The 20,632-nt window shown below is 39.8% G+C and overlaps 2 protein-coding genes across 8 annotated transcripts in view; one reads left to right on the forward strand and one right to left on the reverse strand.

The window, feature by feature from the left end:
• The window catches only part of c6h2orf76 (chromosome 6 C2orf76 homolog), an 88,446-nt gene extending 68,267 nt beyond the window's left edge, over window positions 1-20,179 (forward strand). The window contains exons 5-6 of one of the 3 annotated variants that reach the window (XM_072262124.1): window positions 915-996; window positions 6,785-20,179. In XM_072262124.1, coding sequence (XP_072118225.1) covers window positions 915-996; window positions 6,785-6,861 — 159 coding nt within the window. In that variant the 3' untranslated portion in view covers window positions 6,862-20,179. The remainder of the gene's footprint in view (window positions 1-914; window positions 997-6,784) is intronic. The other 2 variants (XM_072262128.1, XM_072262129.1) reach the window with 2 other exon arrangements.
• The window catches only part of steap3 (STEAP family member 3, metalloreductase), a 49,000-nt gene continuing 37,382 nt past the window's right edge, over window positions 9,015-20,632 (reverse strand). For all 5 annotated transcript variants that reach the window (XM_072262116.1, XM_072262118.1, XM_072262119.1 and 2 more), the window contains exons 4-5: window positions 19,556-19,720; window positions 9,015-15,241 (exon numbers count right to left, since the gene is read on the reverse strand). In XM_072262116.1, coding sequence (XP_072118217.1) covers window positions 14,945-15,241; window positions 19,556-19,720 — 462 coding nt within the window. In that variant the 3' untranslated portion in view covers window positions 9,015-14,944. The remainder of the gene's footprint in view (window positions 15,242-19,555; window positions 19,721-20,632) is intronic.

The following is a 20,632-nucleotide window of genomic DNA, read 5'->3' on the forward strand; positions in this document are numbered from 1 at the left end:
AGAATGGCTCCCTCAACTGGCATATTTGTGCTGTCAGTAAACAGCACAGGGGTGAATGTTCTTTTAAACTTAAAAAAAACTTGAGATGAATGGATAGCAGTCTTCATCATCTCCTCCCTCTCACCATGACCACTTCTGGACTTGCCTCACTATCCCATTTGAATGATCATATGCATTGTGTTGTCAAGTGAGGCATAGTGTTTATCATTTTTGAGTTATGTTCCATTTATTTAGTCTTAATTGAATTAACTACAGGAAAGTTTTGACATTGACCGAAACCTTTTTTATTGACTGCCTATTTCAAGAGTGCTAAGAGGATTAACATTTATATTATTGAATGTTAGCTGTATCCTTGAAGATAAATATTGTAACAATGAGATTGACCTAGAGCTGAGAATCTGCCTGTTTCCAAAGCCAACTTCTAACTTTTTAAGTATTTTGTGAGAATTAAGGTACAATATTTTACATTCAAAATCGTAGTTATGAAGATGCTTAATTTCAAAATATATGGGTGGTTTGTTTTGAAGGTCACACCTTTGCATGTTTAGACTGGACCATTCTCTTGACAACATTGGTGTAATCAAAGAAAACACTTGTGTAGAAGTGAATTTTGTTTTGGTATATTTGGATTAGAAGGTTAATATTTGTGTAGTGAGTCAAATCTAGTGGTCCATTTTTCCAAAGGAAAAATAACTACCAGGTTTTTGAAATAGGTAAAGAATATAATGCACAGCCCACAATATGCTGAAGAAAATCAATGTGTTGAGCATCATCTATTGCAAGGGAACTAGGGGGAGAGGAAGGAAACAAATTTTGTCTCCCAAGATAGTGATGCAAGGCATGTAATTAAACACTGGGTTTCCCAGAATATTCCACCTTGATGCAAATTAACCATATGTTTCATTCTTTTACAGACAAATGACCTTGTTGTAAGTTTGGATAATGATGATCAACTTGTATTAAAGGAAACAAGCACACTAAAAGAAGCAGGAGTGGGTAAGTGCTTGCAAAATTTTTTTTGGATGGTTTGCATTTTTGGAGGTGATGATTAACGGTTAAGCAGCATTGACTGAAGGGCAGTTGGCCACTTGTTCATCTCGTAGTACAATTGACCAATGACAATTGGACCTGACTTGATGTCTCATTGGGATCACGTGTCAAATCCATTGCGTAGTACATGCACATACAATTTCAAAGGAAACTACAGCTGATGAGTACCCCTTATCCGAAATTCCAAAATCCGAATTTATTTATTTGTTTTTGGAACCATGAATGATGTTACAAATGGAGAACTCCACAAGGTGTGGGAAGATTCCCGGGCGATATGCACGGGTGATGTGCATCACACAGTTCTGAGGTAGGACCTCACGTATGTAATGAGTGGAAGTTAATGAAAAATAGAAAAACGCAGCATAAAGCAAAAAGTGAAGATCTCAAATGCATTTAAAAGAGTGGATTCATCAGCATTGGAGTGATCACGTGCAGCTTAACAGTGTGCTGATTGTGAAACAAGCAAAGATCTATCACGACGAACTGAAAATTTAAGGTAATTGTGAATATTCAGCAGGCAGGCTGCAGACATTTAAGAAAAGGCATAGTATTAATTTTTTAATATTTTAAAGATAAAGCATTTGCTTGTCATGAAGCAGAAGATAAGTTCATTGATATAAGAGATTCTGCAGATGTTGGAAATCCAATGACACACACAAAATGCTGGAGGAATTCAGCAGGTCAGGCAGCACCCATGGAAATTAATAAACAGCCAGCATCTCAGGTCGAGACCCTACTATAGATCTGGAAAGGAAGGGGGAAAAGGCCAGAATAAAAAGATTTGGGGAGGAGAAGGGGGATAGCTAGAAGATGATAGGCGAATCCAGCTGGGTAGGAACTGTAAAGGCCTGGAGAAGAAGGGATCTGATACGAGAGCGGACTACAGAGGAAAGGGAAAGAGGAGGGGGCCTGTGGTGAAGTGATAGGCAGGTGAGAAGAGGCCATAGTGGGAAATAGTAGAAGAGGGGAGTGGAGGGAAAAATATTTATTACAGGAAGAAGAAATCGATATTCATGGCATCTAGAGGCTATCCAGGTGGAATATGAGGGTGGCCTTACCTTGGTACAAGAAGGAGCTATGAACAGACATTCTTGGAATGGGAATTGGAATAAAAATGTTTGGCCATTTGGAAGTTCTCCTTTGGTGGTTGGAGCTAAGGTGCTCGATGAAGTTGGCCCCCCCCCCAAATTTATGATGGGTACCACTAATTTAGAAGAGACTGTTTCACTGGACAGAACTGATGTCTGGGGTCCTGTGTGCATGGCGAAGATGGTTGCTGATGTAACCTAAAAAAAAGTAAGATATCGATGGTATACTCTAACCTTTTTTATCAAAACATGACATTGTAGATGGAGACTGAAAGCCTGCCATTGTTCAATGGCTGATTCAGGTTTTCTCCCAATGCTGCTGTGCTGCTTTTGTCACCCTGCACACGTTATATTTTCATTATATTAATGGTATGTTTTCATTTTTACTGTCAGTACACGTGTATCACGAACAAATGTAAGACAAAGACTGCTTACCGGGAGCACACAAATTCAGAGTTGGAAATGATGGCGATCCCAAGCTATCTCATTATACAGTATATTCTAAAATCTGAAACACTTCTGACCTCAAGTATTTTGGGTAAGGGGTACCCAGCCTGTAGGGGTACTCAGTCTGTATTGGCATTGGTGGACGAAGATCTCAATCTCATCTGGACTGTATAGTGAGATTAAAAAGTAGACAGTGAGTATTGTTTACAAATTGTGTTATTTGGGCAAAGCTATATTGGAATCTGTTGGGCCAGATTATGCTGGAGCAGCATGACTTGCAGTCTCAGTTATGGGGATTAAACATTTTTAAAAAATGTTTTCTATATAATATCCAGAATTACAAATTGTGATAATAATCCAACCGAGCCAAAAGTGGAACCACTGTAAGTAATAGAGTAAGGGAAAGGATAAATATCACAATCCACTTCTACCATTTAGTACAATTATAGCTGACCTGATTGTAACTTTGGCTTAGCATTACAGTCTACCTACGGTAACCTGTCAATTCCGAACAGAAATGGGCTCATCAGCCCGACTGGCAAGATGCCCATCTAAGCTAGTGACATTTGCCTGTGTTTGCCCCATATTCCTAAAATCTTCCCTATTCATGCACCTGTCCTCCTCCTGAGGTTGGCTAACAGCTTTAAGGTGCATTACTGCCACCTTCTAAGCTGCAGTGTGGGTCAGGATAATCTAAGTCCTATATATTGTATCAAATTCTATTTTTAAAAATGTATTATTAAGGAACTGTACTATATACTTAAAGCAATAGTTTTGTGATCCTTTTCTGAAAATATTGTTAATGTTAAATTGTATTTTGTTCCATGTTAACTCTAAAACCAGCTGTCCCGTCTCTTGATTATATCTTGGACACCTCATCAGTCTATGCTCAACACTTTCTTGCTGATTACAATACTCACACCTCCTATTGAGTGTCTTCATTAAAAACAATGTATTTAACCCTGTGTGCCCAAACTTCAATCTCGATATTATCTCCTTCTCCCTCCTGCTCTTTACTGCATTCCTTGATCATCCCACTTCTTTCTGGATATGATAAAGATGTCTTCCTGTTTTCCCTTCATTCCATTGTTTTCTCCACATTTTTTGATTTCACTTATGTTTTTCATTTCTCCTTTATTGTAATTTATTTGAATATCCACTTCTCATCTAGTTTCCACCTTTGCTAATTTATCCACTTGCTCATTCCCTCTAATACCAACATGTGCTGGACTCCACATAAAACAGACAGAATCCCATCATTTTCGGTTTAAATAAGGTTTGTATTATGTCATACATAATGTTTGGTCTTGCCTGTGAATGTAAATCTTTTAGACTCCAGATTGTTGTGCTTGAATCAGACTATAATACAACTCTCATCGGTCTCACTTCCTCCACCTACTGCAAAGCTAATAGTCCAGCTGTCATTTCCCCTGTCCACACTGAGAAATCATCATGCATCCGCACCTGTTTACTACTGTTAAAATCAGGCACTATGAATCCTATCCCTAATCTACTATTATCATTTTTGAAGCATCTGTATATATTTGTAAATATTCATAATCATTTTTTGTTTACATAAGATTCAACCATATCTTGATTTTAAAATCAATCCTCTATTTTTCTGTCTCCTATCAAACAATTTAAGATCCACCTCTGGTGCTTAACGCAGTCCAATTGTCTTTTAAATGTTGTAATGTACCTGTCACTACCACTTGCACTGGCAGTTCATTATAAGAATGGTCCACTTTCTGGGTGGAAGAATTCCCTTGTAATTCCTATTAAATCTCTCCCCTGTTAGTATACCCACTAGTTCCTGATTTCCCCAACCGTGGAGTAAAAAGACTGCATTCACACTCTTTATGTTCCTCAGATTTTATTCATCTCTCATTCTCCTAAATTCCAATTTTAAAACCCAAACTTGCTCACTCACTCATCCATTAAGTCATACATGTTTTTTTTTACAAATCTACCTTTATTTATTGATTGATTGAGATGCAGCACAGAAATGGCTCTTCCAGCCTTTGGAACCATACCATCCAGCAACATCAAATTTAACCCTAGCCTAATCAAGGGGCAATTTACAATGAACAATTAACCTACCAACCAGTACATCTTCGGATTGTGGGAGGAAACCGGATCACCCGGAGGAAACCAACGTGGTCACTCCTCGCAGGCAGTGGTGGGAATTGAACCCTGGTCGCTGGTACTGTAAAGCATTGTGCCAAGCACTACTACTGTGCCGCCCTCTGACCCTTGTGAAAGAACTTTCCAAACACCGATGCCTTCAACGAAAATTGACTTGTGTCTGTCTTAAATGGACAAACCTCTACCACATATTTTGGATCTGAAACATTAGTTCTGTTTTTCTTCCTACAGTTGTGGCTTGAGTGGCTGAGTATTTTCTGATTTTATTTTAGATTTCCATCATTTGCACGTTTTTGATTTTTATTTCTCCCCTATCCTATTTGTAAACACTCATCCATAGTTCCCACAAGACAAAACATCCCCTCTGCATGTAGCTTGAGAAGCCTTTCAGATACCTTGTGTTCTTAACTCTGGTGGATATAAGCTTACCCTGTCCAACCTTTCCTTCACAAGGCACCTACCCATTTTGGGCATCAGTCACAGTTCCCTGAACTGTTTCCTTAAGAGAGGCCAATAGTGTACAGCTCTCCACTGTGATCTTGACAACTAATGCACCACTTCTCCTTCTTTGTATTGAATTACCCTTATGGTAAGTAATAATGTTTTGTTAGCTCTCCTGAGTTGATGTCCTCTGTGGCGAATCTATAAATTCTTTACCAGTCCATGCCTTTTCGTTTATCTCACAGGACTGCAGCCTCTACTATTTAGATAACATTTTCTTTCTTGCCCAAATGAACAATTTTAGTTTCTCACATATTCCACCATTCAGTACATATCTTTGTAGTTTCCTTGTGTCCTCTTCACAACTTTCATACCTACACTTCATGCCATCTACAAATTTAGCAGTATGCTTTGTATCTTCTTTGATTTCATTGATGCCCCCATGCTGTAACCAGGAAAAGACCCATTTCTGCCTGCTGTTTACTGTGAACCAGTCTTCTGCCCATATCAGTATAACTTCCTACACAGTGAGATTGAATTTTCTTCAATAACCTTTGATGCCGATCCTTATCAACTATCTTCTGGCGATCTGTATTCTGCATTCGCTGTTCTCCTGTATCTACAGAGTATTATCACTGAGAGTGGGAAGGGGTTGGGAGCCAGAGGAGGAGCTGGACACTGACAGGGTAGCAAGGGAGGGGTCTGAGCAAAAATGTGGCAGGATCATGTATCTGGGTGCTCAAAAGACGATTATGATGTGTTTAGAATCCATGGACGTGAGTGTTGATGCCTGTGCATTCAAGCCTGGTCTATGTTATCTTGGACCTCCATGTCACTTGACCAAGACCCTTTAATAATGTGGGGTGCTGTTATATACACCAAGATGGGTTATCATATGGGGATCGTTCCTCCTCTCTACTAGTCTGGAGGCAAGGCTACATTAATCCCAAGAGACTGCCTAAGAAAGCAAAACTCTGCCTCACTCTCTTCTCAGATTATTTCTTCTCAAGCCTGTGATCTTCCCCACCTGGCCTCACCTATCGCCTTCCACCTAGTCCCTTTTTGTCCCCCCCATCTCCCCCCTTCCTTCTCCGTCCTGAAGAAGTTTCTCAGCCCGAAACATCCACTGTTTATTATAATCTCCATAGCTGATGCCTGATCTGCTGAGTTCCTCCAGCATTTTATGTGTATTGCTCTGGATTTCCAGCATCTGCAAACTTTCTTGTGTTTTATGACTGGAAGTCTGAAATAAAAGCATCTTAGAAGTTGTGATCAGGCCTCAGCAGCTGTGCAGGGAGGAATTGGTAACACATTAATTCAGGGATTCCCAACCACCTTCATGCCATGAATCCCTGACATTAACCGAGGGGTCTGTGAATCCAGGTTGGCAACCCTTGCTTTAGTTGAATAATCCTTCAACCAGGATTCTGATGAAAAATCATTCATTGACAGATAGATGTTTTAAAACCAGACTCAAGATACCTGCAAGTCTGGGGTGGAAGATCTGCCATGTTCCTCCTGTTATAAAGTCAAGAATTGACGTATGAATGGCTTTATTTTTGAATGAAAGTGGTTTGTATAGCATTGAACTTTTATTTTTTTTTGTTTTGCAGCTCATGAAACTGAAATGGCTTTTTTTAAGAAAGAAGATTATGAGACTTACAAAAAGAATCCTGTAATGAACTGGTGACAATAGTAAAAATGATTAAATAACCAGAAATATGACATTCTATGAATGTTTAAGAGGATTGTACACATGAAGCAACTTTTATTTTTCCTATTTAAGTATTATCTGTAAAAATATGCAGTTTGATTTGTCTGGTTTATTAGTATCATTTCACAATATTTTTACCAGTTGAGCAGTTGTTATGTACACTTTTGTAAGGATCAACTTTATTCACCATTTATGTAGATGTATTAGGAATTTGCTGTGGTGCAACAAAATTCAAATATTAAAAATAAAGTATTATATAAAAAGTTGAAGTACTGATATGGAGTAAAAGGTACATAAATAGCAACATGTTATTTGGCTTATCGCATTTGCTCTGCCATTTCATCATGGCTGATCCACTTTCCCTCTCAGCTGCAATTTCTTGCCTACTTCCAGTATCCCTTCATGATGTAAACAGCATAAAAAGTGGCTTCAAGTGTTCACAGTGCAGTGACTGTGGCTAATAGAGGGAGGTGGGGAAGGCTCTGTAGAATGGTGGATCAGATTAACTGCAAACACAAGAAAATCAGGTGCTGGAAATCCAAAGCAACACACACAAGATGCTGGAGAAATTATGCAGGCCAGGTAGCATATATGTCCTGAAATGTTGACTGCTCACTCATTTCCATAGATGCTGCCTGGCCTGCTGAGTTCCTCCAGCATTTTGTGAATGTCTTGATCCTGGTGGAAGAAACTTTTAAGATGGCATTAAGTTTTTGTTTTAATAATGCTATAGCACTTTCCAAAAGTGAGTTTTTGGAAAAGACTATTTGCTAGGTGGGTAGTGTCTGCAACGATTCTTTTACCCACTTCTCTATCATGGACACATACGAGTCCTGCAGTGATGATAGACACAATAGCGGGGGTTCCTAACCTTTTTTCTGCTATGCAGACTTACCATAAACTTAGGGCTTCATAGACCCAGGTTGGGAATCCCTGGATTCGAGCCTTTTCTGCTGTCCTGACAGTTTGTTACAGTTTTTCTATATAATGAGAGAATGCTGCATAAAACCAAACAATAATGGCAAAGTTGAGGGATTTAGAAAGATCTTCAACAGGTCATATTTGTTTATAGTCCAGTATTGAGGGGGAAAAAAGCAAATTTTCATATTTTCCATGGGGAACTGTAGGATAAAATTAAATAGCTGAACCAAAGTAAAACTTATTGTACATAGATATCAAATTGTTATCATTGTTTTAAATAAGCACAATTGTGGTTGTGTTGTTTTTCTAATGTAAAATTATCAGGTTGAGATTTACAGTAAGTTACTGATAACATGCAATGAATTGGCTATTCTAATGCAGAGGAATTGACATTTTCTATAGCTTTTTTTTTGCACCGTATATTGCAAAATAAGACGACAATGGCAAACCACTTCTGTATAAAATGCCAAAAAAAAGTCATGAAAAAGACCGTGATCACCTACGTCATACAACATGGCACACAACTACGGCTATATTGTTGAGTTCCAATCCGATCGTTCCAGTAACCCCGTAGTTCAATGCTAACCTCCAATGCTGTCTGGAATTTGCAGGTTTTCCTTATGACCATGTGGCTTGTCTTTGTGCTCTGGTTTCCTCTACATCCCAAAGATGTGTGCATTGGTAGGTTAATTGGCCACTTAACTGATCCAACCAAGTGGGCCGTGCAGTCGCCCAACACTTTACAGTGCTAGCAATCAAAGTTCAATTCCTGCCACTGTTTAAGGAGTTTTTGTTCTCGCCATGATCCTGTGGGTTTTGTCCAGCTGCTTCTCCCACATTCCAAAGATATACAAATTAGCAAGTTGTGGTCTTGCTATGTTTGCAAGCTGAACCCAGGACATAGAATGCATTTCACTGTATGTTTGCTGAGCTTTACAGGTGACAAAGCTAATCTATAGGTGAATGTTAAAATCTGGGGTGAGTTTGATAACCTAGGGAGAATAAAATATTAGAGTAAATCAGAGGTTTCCAGCCTGGGGTGCATAAATTTAATTAGTGGTATTAGTGTATGGAGCTTTTTAAAAAAAAAAAAGGTTGGGAACTTCCCCCTTCCCCCCCCCCCAATGTAAATGAATGCTTGATTTTTGGCTGAACATACTTTTTGCTGTTTAACTTCAAAATGCTTTGTGTGTGACATTGTACCATTTGAAGCCTATTACTTAATACAAATAATGGTAGCAAATTGTAAAAAAAAACATGACTGACTAAGTGGATGAATGAGCAAATGAGATTGGATTTTAATATGAGCTTGACTGAAGTTATACCAAATCATTTGACATTCAGTTTAGATACTTGAAATAGAAAACTCTAATATAGAACAGAATTATTTTAATTGGATGGACATTATTGGACTTCAAAGACAGATTTTAAAAATCCACTGTCTTATGTTGCAGTACAAATTCTAAAACAGTGTAAAAATACAGACAGGAATCCCACCCAGCAACAAATTCAACATACTAAATATTGCAAGTATCTAAAAATGGGTTGCAATAGGTATTGCAATCTTGTGTGTTTTAGCTCATTTAAATATTTGAGGCTTCAGAAAACTTGCCGCATTCAACAAGGACATTTTGACAGTGAGCAAGAACGTTTGAGTTAGAATTTGTCTGAAACAAACCTGCCAAATTATCATGTGCTGAATGGATGTCTCTCATCATAAAATGTGGGAACCTTAAGTTCAACCCTATCACTAAGTAATGAGGGATACAGTTATCCCTAGGTTAACCATCACCCCTTGCCCTCTAACTAGTATTTTTGAAACACAGTGGGGGGGGGGGAGTTGACTTTTATACTTGCATACTGAAGTTGAGCAGTAATAGTCACAATGTAGAGAGATAAATGGCTGGTAACATGGTCTTTCTCTCCCTATTTTATTCTGTGACTATTTATGCTGAATATTGTGGTAATTGTGGGTGGCATGGTAGAGTTATGGTTAACACTTACAGCACAAGCGAACTGGGTTCAATTCCAGCCACTACCTGTAAGGAGTTTGTATATTCTTCCTGTGATTGCGTGGGCTTCCTCTCACAGTCCAAAGATAGACCAGTTATGTAATCATATAACAATTACAGCACGGAAACAGGCCATCTCAGCCCTTCTAGTCCATGCCGAATGCTTACTCTCACCTAGTCCCACCGACTTGCACTCAGCCCATAACACTCCATTCCTTTCCTGTCTATATATCTATCCAATTTTATTTTAAATGACAATGTCGAGCTTGCCTCTACCACTTCTACTGGAAGCTCGTTCCACACAGCTACCACTCTGTGAGTAAAGAAGTTCCCCCTCGTGTTACCCCTAAACTTTTGCCCCTAACTCTCAACTTGTGTCCTCTTGTTTGAATCTCCCCTACTCAATGGAAAAAGCCTATCCATGCCAACTCTATCTATCCCCCTCATAATTTTAAATACCTCTATCAAGTCCCCCCTCAACTGTCTATGCTCCAAAGAATAAAGACCCAACTTGTTCAACCTTTCTCTGTAACTTGGGTGCTGAAACCCAAGTAACGTTCTAGTAAATCTTCTCTGTACACTCTCTATTTTGTTGACATCTTTCCTATAATTCAGTGACCAGAACTGTACATTGGCCTCACCAATGCCTTGTACAATTTTAACATTACATATCAACTCCTATACTCAATGCTCTGATTTATAAAGGCCAGCATACCAAAAGCTTTCTTCACCACCCTATCCACATGAGATTCCACCTTCAGGGAACTATGTACCATTATTCCTAGATCCCTCTGTTCTACTGCATTCTTCAATGCCCTACCATTTACCACGTATGTCCTATTTTGATTAGTCCTACCAAAATGTAGCACCTCACACTTACCAGCATTAAACTCCATTTGCCAAACTCTTCTAACTGGCCTAAATCTCTCTGCAATCTTTGAAAGCCTACTTCATTATCCACAACTCCACCTATCATAGTAATCCAATTTACCACCCCATCATCCAGATCATTAATGTATATGACAAACAACATTGGACCCAGTACAGATACCTGAGGCACACCACTAGTCACCGGCCTCCAACCTGACAAACAGTTATCCACCACTACTACTCTCTGGCGGTCTCCCATCCAGCCACTGTTGAATCCATTTTACTACTTCAATATTAATACCTAATGATTGAACCTTCCTAACTAACCTTCCCTGTAGAACCTTTTCAAAAGCCTTACTGAAGTCCATATAGACAACATCCACCGCTTTACCCTTGTCAACTTTCCTAGAAACCTCTTCAAAAAAATTCAATAAAATTTGTCAAACATGACCTTCCAAATCCATGTTGACTGTTCCTAATCAGACCCTGTCTATCCAGATAATTATATATACCATCTCTAGGAATACTTTCCATTAATTTACCCACCACTGACGTCAAACTTACAGGCCAGTAATTGCTAGGTTTACTCTTAGAACCCTTTTTCAACAATGGAACAACATGAGCAATACGCCAATTGTCTGGCACCATCCCTGTTTCTAATAACATTTGAAATATTTCTGTCAGAGCCCCTGCTATTTCTACACTAACTTCCCTCAAGGTCCCAGGGAATATCCTGTCAGGACCTGGAGACTTATCCACTTTTATATTCCTTAAAAGCACCAATACTTCCTCCTCTTTAATCATCATAGTTTCCATAACTTCCCTACCTCTATCCCTTACCTTAGACAATTCAATATCCTTCTTAGTGAATATCGAAGAAAAAAAATTGTTCAAAATTTCCCCCCTCTCTTTTGGTTCCACATGTAGCTGTCCACTCTGATTCTCTAATGGACCAATTTTATCCCTCACTATCCTTTTGCTATTAATATAACTGTAGAAACCCTTTGGATTTATTTTCACCTTACTTGCCAAAGCAACCTCGTATCTTTTAGCTTTTCTAATTTCTTTCTTAAGATTCTTTTTACATTCTTTACATTCCTCGAACACTTCTTTATTCTATGCTTCCTATATTTATTGTAGTTGTCTCTCTTTTTCCGAACCAAGTTTCCAGTATCCCTTAAACCATGGCTCTCTCAAACTTTTAACCTAACAGGAACATAAAGATTCTGTACCCTCAAAATTTCACCTTTAAATGACCTCCATTTCTCTATTACATCCTTCCCATAAAACAATTTGTCCCAATCCACCCCTAAATCCTTTCGCATCTCCTTAAAAGTTATTAGTTCTCCAATCAAAAATCTCAACCCTGGGACCAGTCTTATCCTTCTCCATAATTATATTGAACCCAATGGCATTGTGATCACTGGACCCGAAGTGCTCCCCAACACATACCTCCATCACCTGACCTATCTCATTCCCTAACAGGAGATCCAACACTGCCCCTTCTCTCATTGGTACCTCTATGTATTGCTGCAAAAAAATATCCTGCACACATTTTACAAACTCCAAATCATCCAGCCCTTTTACAGTATGGGCTTCCCAGACTGTGGAAAATTAAAAATATCCCACAATGACAACCTTGTGCTTACTACAGATATCTGCTATCTCCTTACAAATTTGCTCCCCCACTTCTCACTTCCCATTAGGTGGTCTAGAATACACCCCCATTTCTTAATTCCACCCAAATAGCCTCTCTAGACGAGACCTCTAATCTATCCTGCCAGAGCATCGCTGTAATATTTTCTCTGACAAGCAATGCAACACCTCCCCCACTTGTCCCTCTGATTCTATCACACCTAAAGCACAGAAATTGCTACAACATCATACTTCCAGGTATCAATCCATGCTCTAAGCTCATCCACCTTCTTACAATGCTCCTAGCATTAAAATAAGTGCATTTAAGAAATTTTCCACCTTTTTCTCTGTTTGCACTGACGGTGCAAACAAATTTACTATCTCTGTTTTCTTCCTTCTCCCCTACATCTGTTCCTACACTCTGGTTCCCCTCCCCCCTTGTATCTAGTTTAAATCCACTACAGCCTCTTTAGCAAACCTACCTGCAAGAATATTTGTCCCCCTCTGGTTCAGACGTAAACCGTCCTGCCGGAACAGGGCCCAACTTCCCTGAAAAACTGCCCAATTATCCATAAATCTGAAGCCCCCTCTCCTGCACCATGTCTTCAGCCACGTGTTGATCTGCGCTATCTTACTATTGCTAAACCCGTCTGCACATGGTACTGGTAGCAATCCTGAGATTGCTATCCTGGAAGTCCTGTCCTTTAACTTGGCGCCTAACTCCCTAAACTCACCTTTCAGGACCTCCTCCCTCTTCCTACCCATTACATGGACCACGACATCTGGCTGCTCATCCTCCCACTTGAGAATACTGAGAACTCGATCCAAAATATCGCGGACCTTGGCACCGGGGAGGCAACAGACCATCTGGGATTCTCCATCTCTTCCACAGAACCTGTCATCTGTCCCCCTAACTATCAAATCCCCTATCACTACTGCTCTCTTCCCTCCTTCCCTTCTGAGCTGAGGGTCTAGTGTCGGTGCCAGAGACACAACCACTGCAACTTGTCCCTGGTAGGTCGTCCCCATCAACAGTATCCAAAATGATATACTTATTATTGTGGGAATGGCCACGGGTGCTCTGCTCATTCTGTCTATCCCCCTTCCCCCTCCTGACAGTCACCCAGCTACCTGTCTCCTGACTCTTAGAGGTGACTATCTCTCTGTAACTCCTGTTTATTTCTGCCTCTGCCTCCCAAATGATCCGAAGTTCATCCAGCTCCAGCTCCAGTTCCCTAACTCGGTTTGGTAGGTTAATTGTAAATTGTCCTGTGCTTAGGCTAGGGTTAAATTGGGGGATTGCTAGACAGTGTGGCTCGAAGGCCTGTTCTGCACTATATCTCAATAAATAAAATCCAGGACAGTTTTCCTCCAAATTCGATCAAAAAATCTGTCGAAGAGACAAAATGAACACAAATACCGCACATTTTAATGCTTAAAGTTGTGGTTTAAAAGAAACAATACACTGTACAGTCTACAAAAGCTTAAGTTGTAGGTCTGGATGTTTATTTCAGCATGAAGTATAGATTTTGAAACATAATCCATTTATTTTCTGTCATGTTTATTTGCAATCAATCCTATTGAGTAACTGGAACAGTACTTGATTTTATTTTGCTGCACAGGAATAACACTCTAGGGAATAGCAGGTTAGGAAAAATCAAGTTCTAAACTCACACCTCATGTTAATTAGAATGCATCTAACACTTCTGGCATTTTTTAATTAAAATATACTCTGTATTGCAAGTATGCTGAGAAGTTATGGGCAGTTTTAACTCCAGAAAATTAGAAAATTATGAATTAGTTTGTTGCAAGGTTATACAATGCATATTCAAATACTCTTGTATAGTAAAAGCCAGTGTCAGGTAATATTTTATGGTCCAGCCAGATCATAGTAAATGGCTCCAGCAACTAATTGCCACTTCAAGTCTGTGTGAACTTTTGGGAACATAGTTGGGAAGAATGCAGGTGGAGTGGCTGGGGTGTGGAATTATTTCTTCTCTACCTGTAGGACAACCTTACTAATTTCTCAACATTCAGGATTATTTTTGCTTAAGTCAATAGACATTCCAGCTCTTTCTCCTAAGTAACCTTGCTCCATAATTAGTTAAGGATACACCAATGCAATTAATGTTATGCTTAAGAGTGTTCTATGACCATAATGTGTCACTCTAAACACAGAAGCATTAGTAACACACATCAAAGTTGCTGGTGAACGCAGCAGGCCAGGCAGCATCTCTAGGAAGAGGTACAGTCGACGTTTCAGGCCGAGACCCTTCATCTGGACTAACTGAAGGAAGAGTTAGTAAGAGATATGAAAGTGGGCTTGCTGCGTTCACCAGCAACTTTGCTGTGTGTTGCTTGAATTTCCAGCATCTGCAGAATTCCTGTTGTTTACAGAAGCATTCGTGTTTTTTTAAAGTCCATAACTATTATATCCTAAATTTGCCCTATTAAAATGTTCTTCTAACTGCAGAAAATTAGCATCTGTACAAAGCATATGCAAAAATCAATTGTATGTAAAGGAATAACTAATCTTGAACAGTAACTCAGCTTTCTTTTTTACATACTGTATATATTTTAAAAAACTATAGAACATGACGAGGTACTTTTGAAGGTGGAAATCAAACGATGCTGGTGTTCTCCGCAGTGAAATCTGATAAAGGACTTGCTTCACTAAGCTCACGGAACCTCACATGGTGATTGGCTTCCCAGCCTCGCCTGATCTGGATCAGCCTACGATTCACACAAGGAAGGAGAAGGTACACTTTGGCCAGAAGGACGATACAAGGCACAATGAGAGTAATTGCAAATGTAGGTGGCAGGTAGAACTTGTACTGGCTAGAGTCAAATGCTTTACGCCATCCATAAGTTAGAACGTGCAGCGTGCTGATCACCAGCGCAACAAATCCAAGTCGGGACTGAAAAAAAGAAAAGATTTCATAATTGTGTACAGATTAAATATTTCTTAGAATCCACATGAATAATGTACATCATTAATGAGATTTTGCACAATTAAGTTTTAGAACTCCGAAATAAATGGAAGTTGTTTTCCTACCATTCTAATTCATAAGTTTAAATTTACTTTTGTAGTAACAATAAGAAGAACAGGGCTGAACATGTTTATATTTCAATTGTTTGTGTCTTCACAGTGATGAATGTGAATTTAAGTTTACTTTGTGAATTGCCATTCTTAAAAATCGCAATAATGAAACAAATTGCTGATCCAAACCATTGTTAAGTTATATTTCAAAATATGCTAATGTATAATTTTGCCTAATGTTATAATTTTAGTATCCTTATCACTTTCCTAGCCAGTGGTACTGATGGTCTGATATACACAAAGTGCTGGAGGAGCTCAGAAGGTCAGGCAGCATCTATGTATGGGGCACCTTATTTTCTGTCTGGGTAGCCTCCAGCTTAATGGGATCAACTTCAATTTCTCAAACCTTCACCATTCCCCGTTCTTGTTTCCCTCTCTCACCTCTTCTTACCAGCCCCATCACCTCCATCTAGGACTCCTCTCCCTTTCCCTTCTTTCATGGTATTCTGTCCTCTATCAGATTCCCCTTCTCAGCCCTTTATCTCTTTCAATCAACTTCCTAGCTCTTCAGCCCCTCCGCCCTCCTAATTTCTCCCCCCCCAAAACACTTTATTCTGAATTCTTCCTCTTTCCTTTCTAATCCTTATGAAGGGTGTCAGCCCGAAACGTTGACTGTTATTGCCATCCATAGATGCTGCCTGATCTGCTGAGCTCTTCCAGAACATCATGTGTATTATTCTAGACTTCTAGCACCTTTCGTGTCTATGTTTTAGTACTAATGGACTTCTGATGTCAGATAGATCATCTTGTCATTACTGTACATATATGCAGGAATCCTGGCAATTTTCCCTTTGAGATGCTAAATATTGACAAGTGTGGTGCCTATTGATTACCTATCTTTGGCAAACCAGTATGAACTTGCATTTATCTAGCTTCCCCTCCTCAGCCAAGCATTCACCTGTCAAGTTATCATAGTCACGGGAAGCAATCCAGAGATTACTATCCTGGAGGTCCCGTTTCTTAGCTTGCTACCTACTCTCTAAAATCTCAGCAGGTCCTCCTCACCTTGTCTACCTGTGTCATTGGTGCCAACATGTACCAAGACTTCCAGCTCCTCGCCCTTGCCCTTCAGAGTGCCATGGACCCGATCTGAGACATCCCTGACCCTGGCATCAGGGAGGCAACATACCATCCAGGTGTCTCCAGCGCACCCACAAAATCTCATCTATCCCTCTGACTATGGAATCTTCCATCAACACTGCAGTTTTCTTCACCTCGCTGTGTCTCTGCTGCTGTGGCTCAGAAGAGCAGTCACTGTGCCTCCCCCCAGTAGTTTGTCCCCCTCAATGATATCTAAAGTTGTATCGTTATTATTGAGGGGAATGGCCACAGGTGTACTCTGCACTGGCTGTGCATTTCCTCTCCTTCTGACAATCATCCTGTTACCTGTCTCCTTCAATTTAGGGGTGACTACCTCTCTGTAGCTCCTGTCCATCACCTTCTCCTTCTCTCCTGTGAGCCAAAGATCATGGAGCTGCAGCTCACTGCACTCGCAGACTTCCCACATCCCACGCACAGTATAAGACACTGCCCCTGGAGCCATTCTCATGACACCACTATACCCTAACAGAGAAGAGTGTACAAATAAGAACACTATGTGAGAAACCTACCAAGTACTTTACCTCACCCAAGCCCAATGAGCCAAAGCCGCTCTAAACACTGACACACTCCATTTGAACCTGTGCTATTTTATTGGCCTTTTTTAATTAATCCCTCTTGCTAATTGGTCACTCAACTCAAACTGCCACAAAGCTCTGCCTTTAAAATCTCGATTGCCATCCTTATTGAAAGCCAACTCTTTTTGCGCATCCCTGATGTAGCCCTATCTAAAATGCTAAGAAAATAACAACCCGTTGTTGATTTGCTAAGGTGAATTCCCAGTGACGTACCTTCCACAGATGCTAGGATTACTGGCCTGTAGTTTCCCAGGTTTGTATTTACCCTTCTTAAACAACTGCACACTATTAGTCACTCTCCAGTCTTCTGGCAGTTTACTTGTTGCTAATAAAATCTCAGCCAGAGCTCCCACAATTTCTGCTCCAGCTTCCCACTGTGTTTCTTGGATATACCTGATCAGATCTTGGGATCAACCTTCATATTTTAAAATATACAATACCTTATCTGCCGTAATGCCGACTATTCCCAAGATCTCCCCCTTAACCATCTCAAGGTGCAATATCATCTCGTCTCTCTCCAAAATAAAAAATGAAGGAGAAAAATCACTGAAGACTTCACCAATCTCCTGCAGCTCCAAAGATAATCCATTTTGGTCTTCGGCTCTGTTCTCTCCCTAATGTAGTTAAAATCTCTTTGGAATCTTAGTTAAAAAAAATTATACTTCATGATTTCATGTCTGAGAGTGCTTCAGTGTGACAAACTGCTTAACCAATTTGATGACAATTTATTATTCTGAGGGATAATATATACAGCCTTTGGAAAGACAGTGGTTGATTGGAGATAGTCAGAACGGAAGAGATTCTGCAGATGTTAAAAGTCCAAAATAATGCACACAAAATGCTGGAGGAACTCAGCAGGTCAAGCAGCATCAACGGAGAGGAATAAACAGTCGATTTTTTGGGCCACATTTCATCAACTTTACCTCAACTTGTACCCTGCCCTTAAGTTCACTTGGTCCATCTCTGACACCTCCCTCCCCTTTCTCAATCTCTCTGGAGATAGACTGTCTACTGCTATCTTTTATAAACTTAATGACTCTTCACCACTATCTGGACTATATCTCTTCCCACCCTGTCACTTTCCACCCATTCCCTCTTCTCAGTTCTACTGTCTCCTCCACGAGTTCTCATGATGAGGTTTTCCATTCAGGACATCTGAAATATCCTTCATCCTCAAAGAATGATGTTTCCCTTCCTCTACCACTGATGCTGCCTCATGTGCATCTCGATTTCCTGGACATCTCTCCTCATCCCACCTTACTGCCACCATAACAGGGATAAAGTTCCTCTTGTTCCTAACTACCACCCTATGAGCCTCTACATCCAGTACATCATTCTCTGGAATTTCCACCATCTTCACTGGGATACTACCTCTAAATGCACCTTTACCTTTCCCCTACTCTCCACTTTCTGCAGGGGTTCCTCTCTCTGTGATTCAGTTGTCTATTCATCTCTCCTGCCACTTATTCCTGCAAGTGGCACAAGTGCTACACCTACTCATTCACCTCCACCATCATCCAGGGCCCTGAAGTCCCTCCAGGTGAGGCAACATTTCACCTGCAAATCTATCAAGAGTCATCTACTGAATCCAGTTTTGGCTCCCCTACATTAATGAGATGTGATGTAGATTGGGGGACTGCTTTGTTAAGTGACTTGGTTCCATTTACTACAAGTGGGATTTGCAGGTGGCTAACCATTTTAATTCACCCTGAGCCAATAGTCAGACACCCTCAGCCAATAAGCTGGTCCTGGACTTATTTCATAATTTACTGGCATAATTTGCATATTACTATTTAACTATTTATGGTTCTATTGCTATTTATTATTTATGGTGCAACTGTAATGAAAACCAATTTCCCCCGTGATCAATAAAGTATGACTATGACTATGATTAATTCTGCTCTCCATATACATTCCGAAATGTTGGTTCATGGCCTCCTCTACCGCTACCATGGGGCTACCCTCGAGCTGGAGGAGCAACACCTCAGATTCCATCGGGGTAGTCTCCAACCTGACAACATGAGCATTGATTTCTCTAATTTCCAGTAATTTCTCCTCCCTGCTTCCATCCTCCATTTTGGCTCCCCTTATCACTCATCATCTCATCTGCCTCCACCTCCCTCTGGTACCTTCCCCCTTTCTTTTCTCCCATAATCCACTCTCTTCTCCTATTAGATTCCTTCTTCAGCCCCTTTGCACCTATCACCTCCCCTTCCCCCCCTCCTTAATCTGCCTTCTCCCCCCCTTACTTTCCAGTCCTGAAGGGTCTCATCCCAAATACAGACTTGTTTTAATGTTAGTACTTACAAAATACCCATACCCCAGTTACTTCACATAAATCTAAATTAATATTGACATCCGTTATAGTACTCACCAAAGACTCACACCAGAAATAATCAAGTATCATAGAAACATGCGAACTCCATGTTACAGAAACAAATGTCAAATTGCCTTACTTGAATGAAATTGAACTCCCGCCAGTTCAGAGAATTGGCCACTGAAGGCAATGATGTCACAGCAAGCAATGAAAGCACACCAATAGCCAAAATTCCAAAGAAGAGGTAAATTTCCATCCGCCACACTTCGTCTTCTACCCAAGCATTCTTCTTGTCACCTCTGGCCTGTTAAAACATTGGAAATTAACTCATGTACAAATCTGGAACCAAATCAGCTATACACAAAGAATCATTAACTTTCTTTAATTGGTTTTCTGTGTTTTAACAATACACTACTTCAACTCTTAATCATTCTTGTATGCATGTTTTAAAACCTTGCTGTTGTGTATTTGATATTTCAGTAATCTTGTGTGTCTATATATATATATATAAAAATTTGATTAAGCATTCTTGTTTAAATAATTCATTATTACAGGTTATATGTAAAAATGTGAATTGCACACGTCATTACACTACCATGTGATGTGCTTGCCTCATTTAAAGTTAACACAAAGTTAAACTTGCATTCTTGGACTCTCTTGCCTTTCTTTGAATTAGTTTAATGTTTTGAAGTTATAAAACATAACAGCTGCATCAATACCTTTTTTTTGAGTTTTGATGAAAGATTTACACCCACAATGTCAAAACCATTTTTTTTAAAGCAATCTGATGAATCTGATAAATGATTGTCAGCATTAAAGTTACCATTTGCTTTATTTCAATATGTTGTGGTGTGGGTCAGCTATATAATAAAGTGTAAAAATCTTTATTAAGATCTCATTGAATAATGCCAGTCTTCTATTACAGAGGCTTCACATTCAAATGATTTAATGAGATTTCAACATATTTATTTATTTAGAGATACAGTGTGGAATATGGCCTTCTGACCCTTCAAGCTGCGTCACCCATCAACCCAATTTAATCCTAGCCTAATTACAGGACAATTTACAATGACCAATTAATCTACTAACCAGTATGTCTTTGGACTGTGGGAGGAAACTGAGTCATCCATAGAAAACCCACACATTCCACAAGGAGGATATACAAACTCCTTACAGAGGGTAATGGAATTGAACTCTTAACTCTGATGCCCAGGGC

This window comes from Mobula birostris, chromosome 6 (assembly GCF_030028105.1).
Source record: "Mobula birostris isolate sMobBir1 chromosome 6, sMobBir1.hap1, whole genome shotgun sequence".
Taxonomy (NCBI): Eukaryota; Metazoa; Chordata; class Chondrichthyes; order Myliobatiformes; family Myliobatidae; genus Mobula; species Mobula birostris.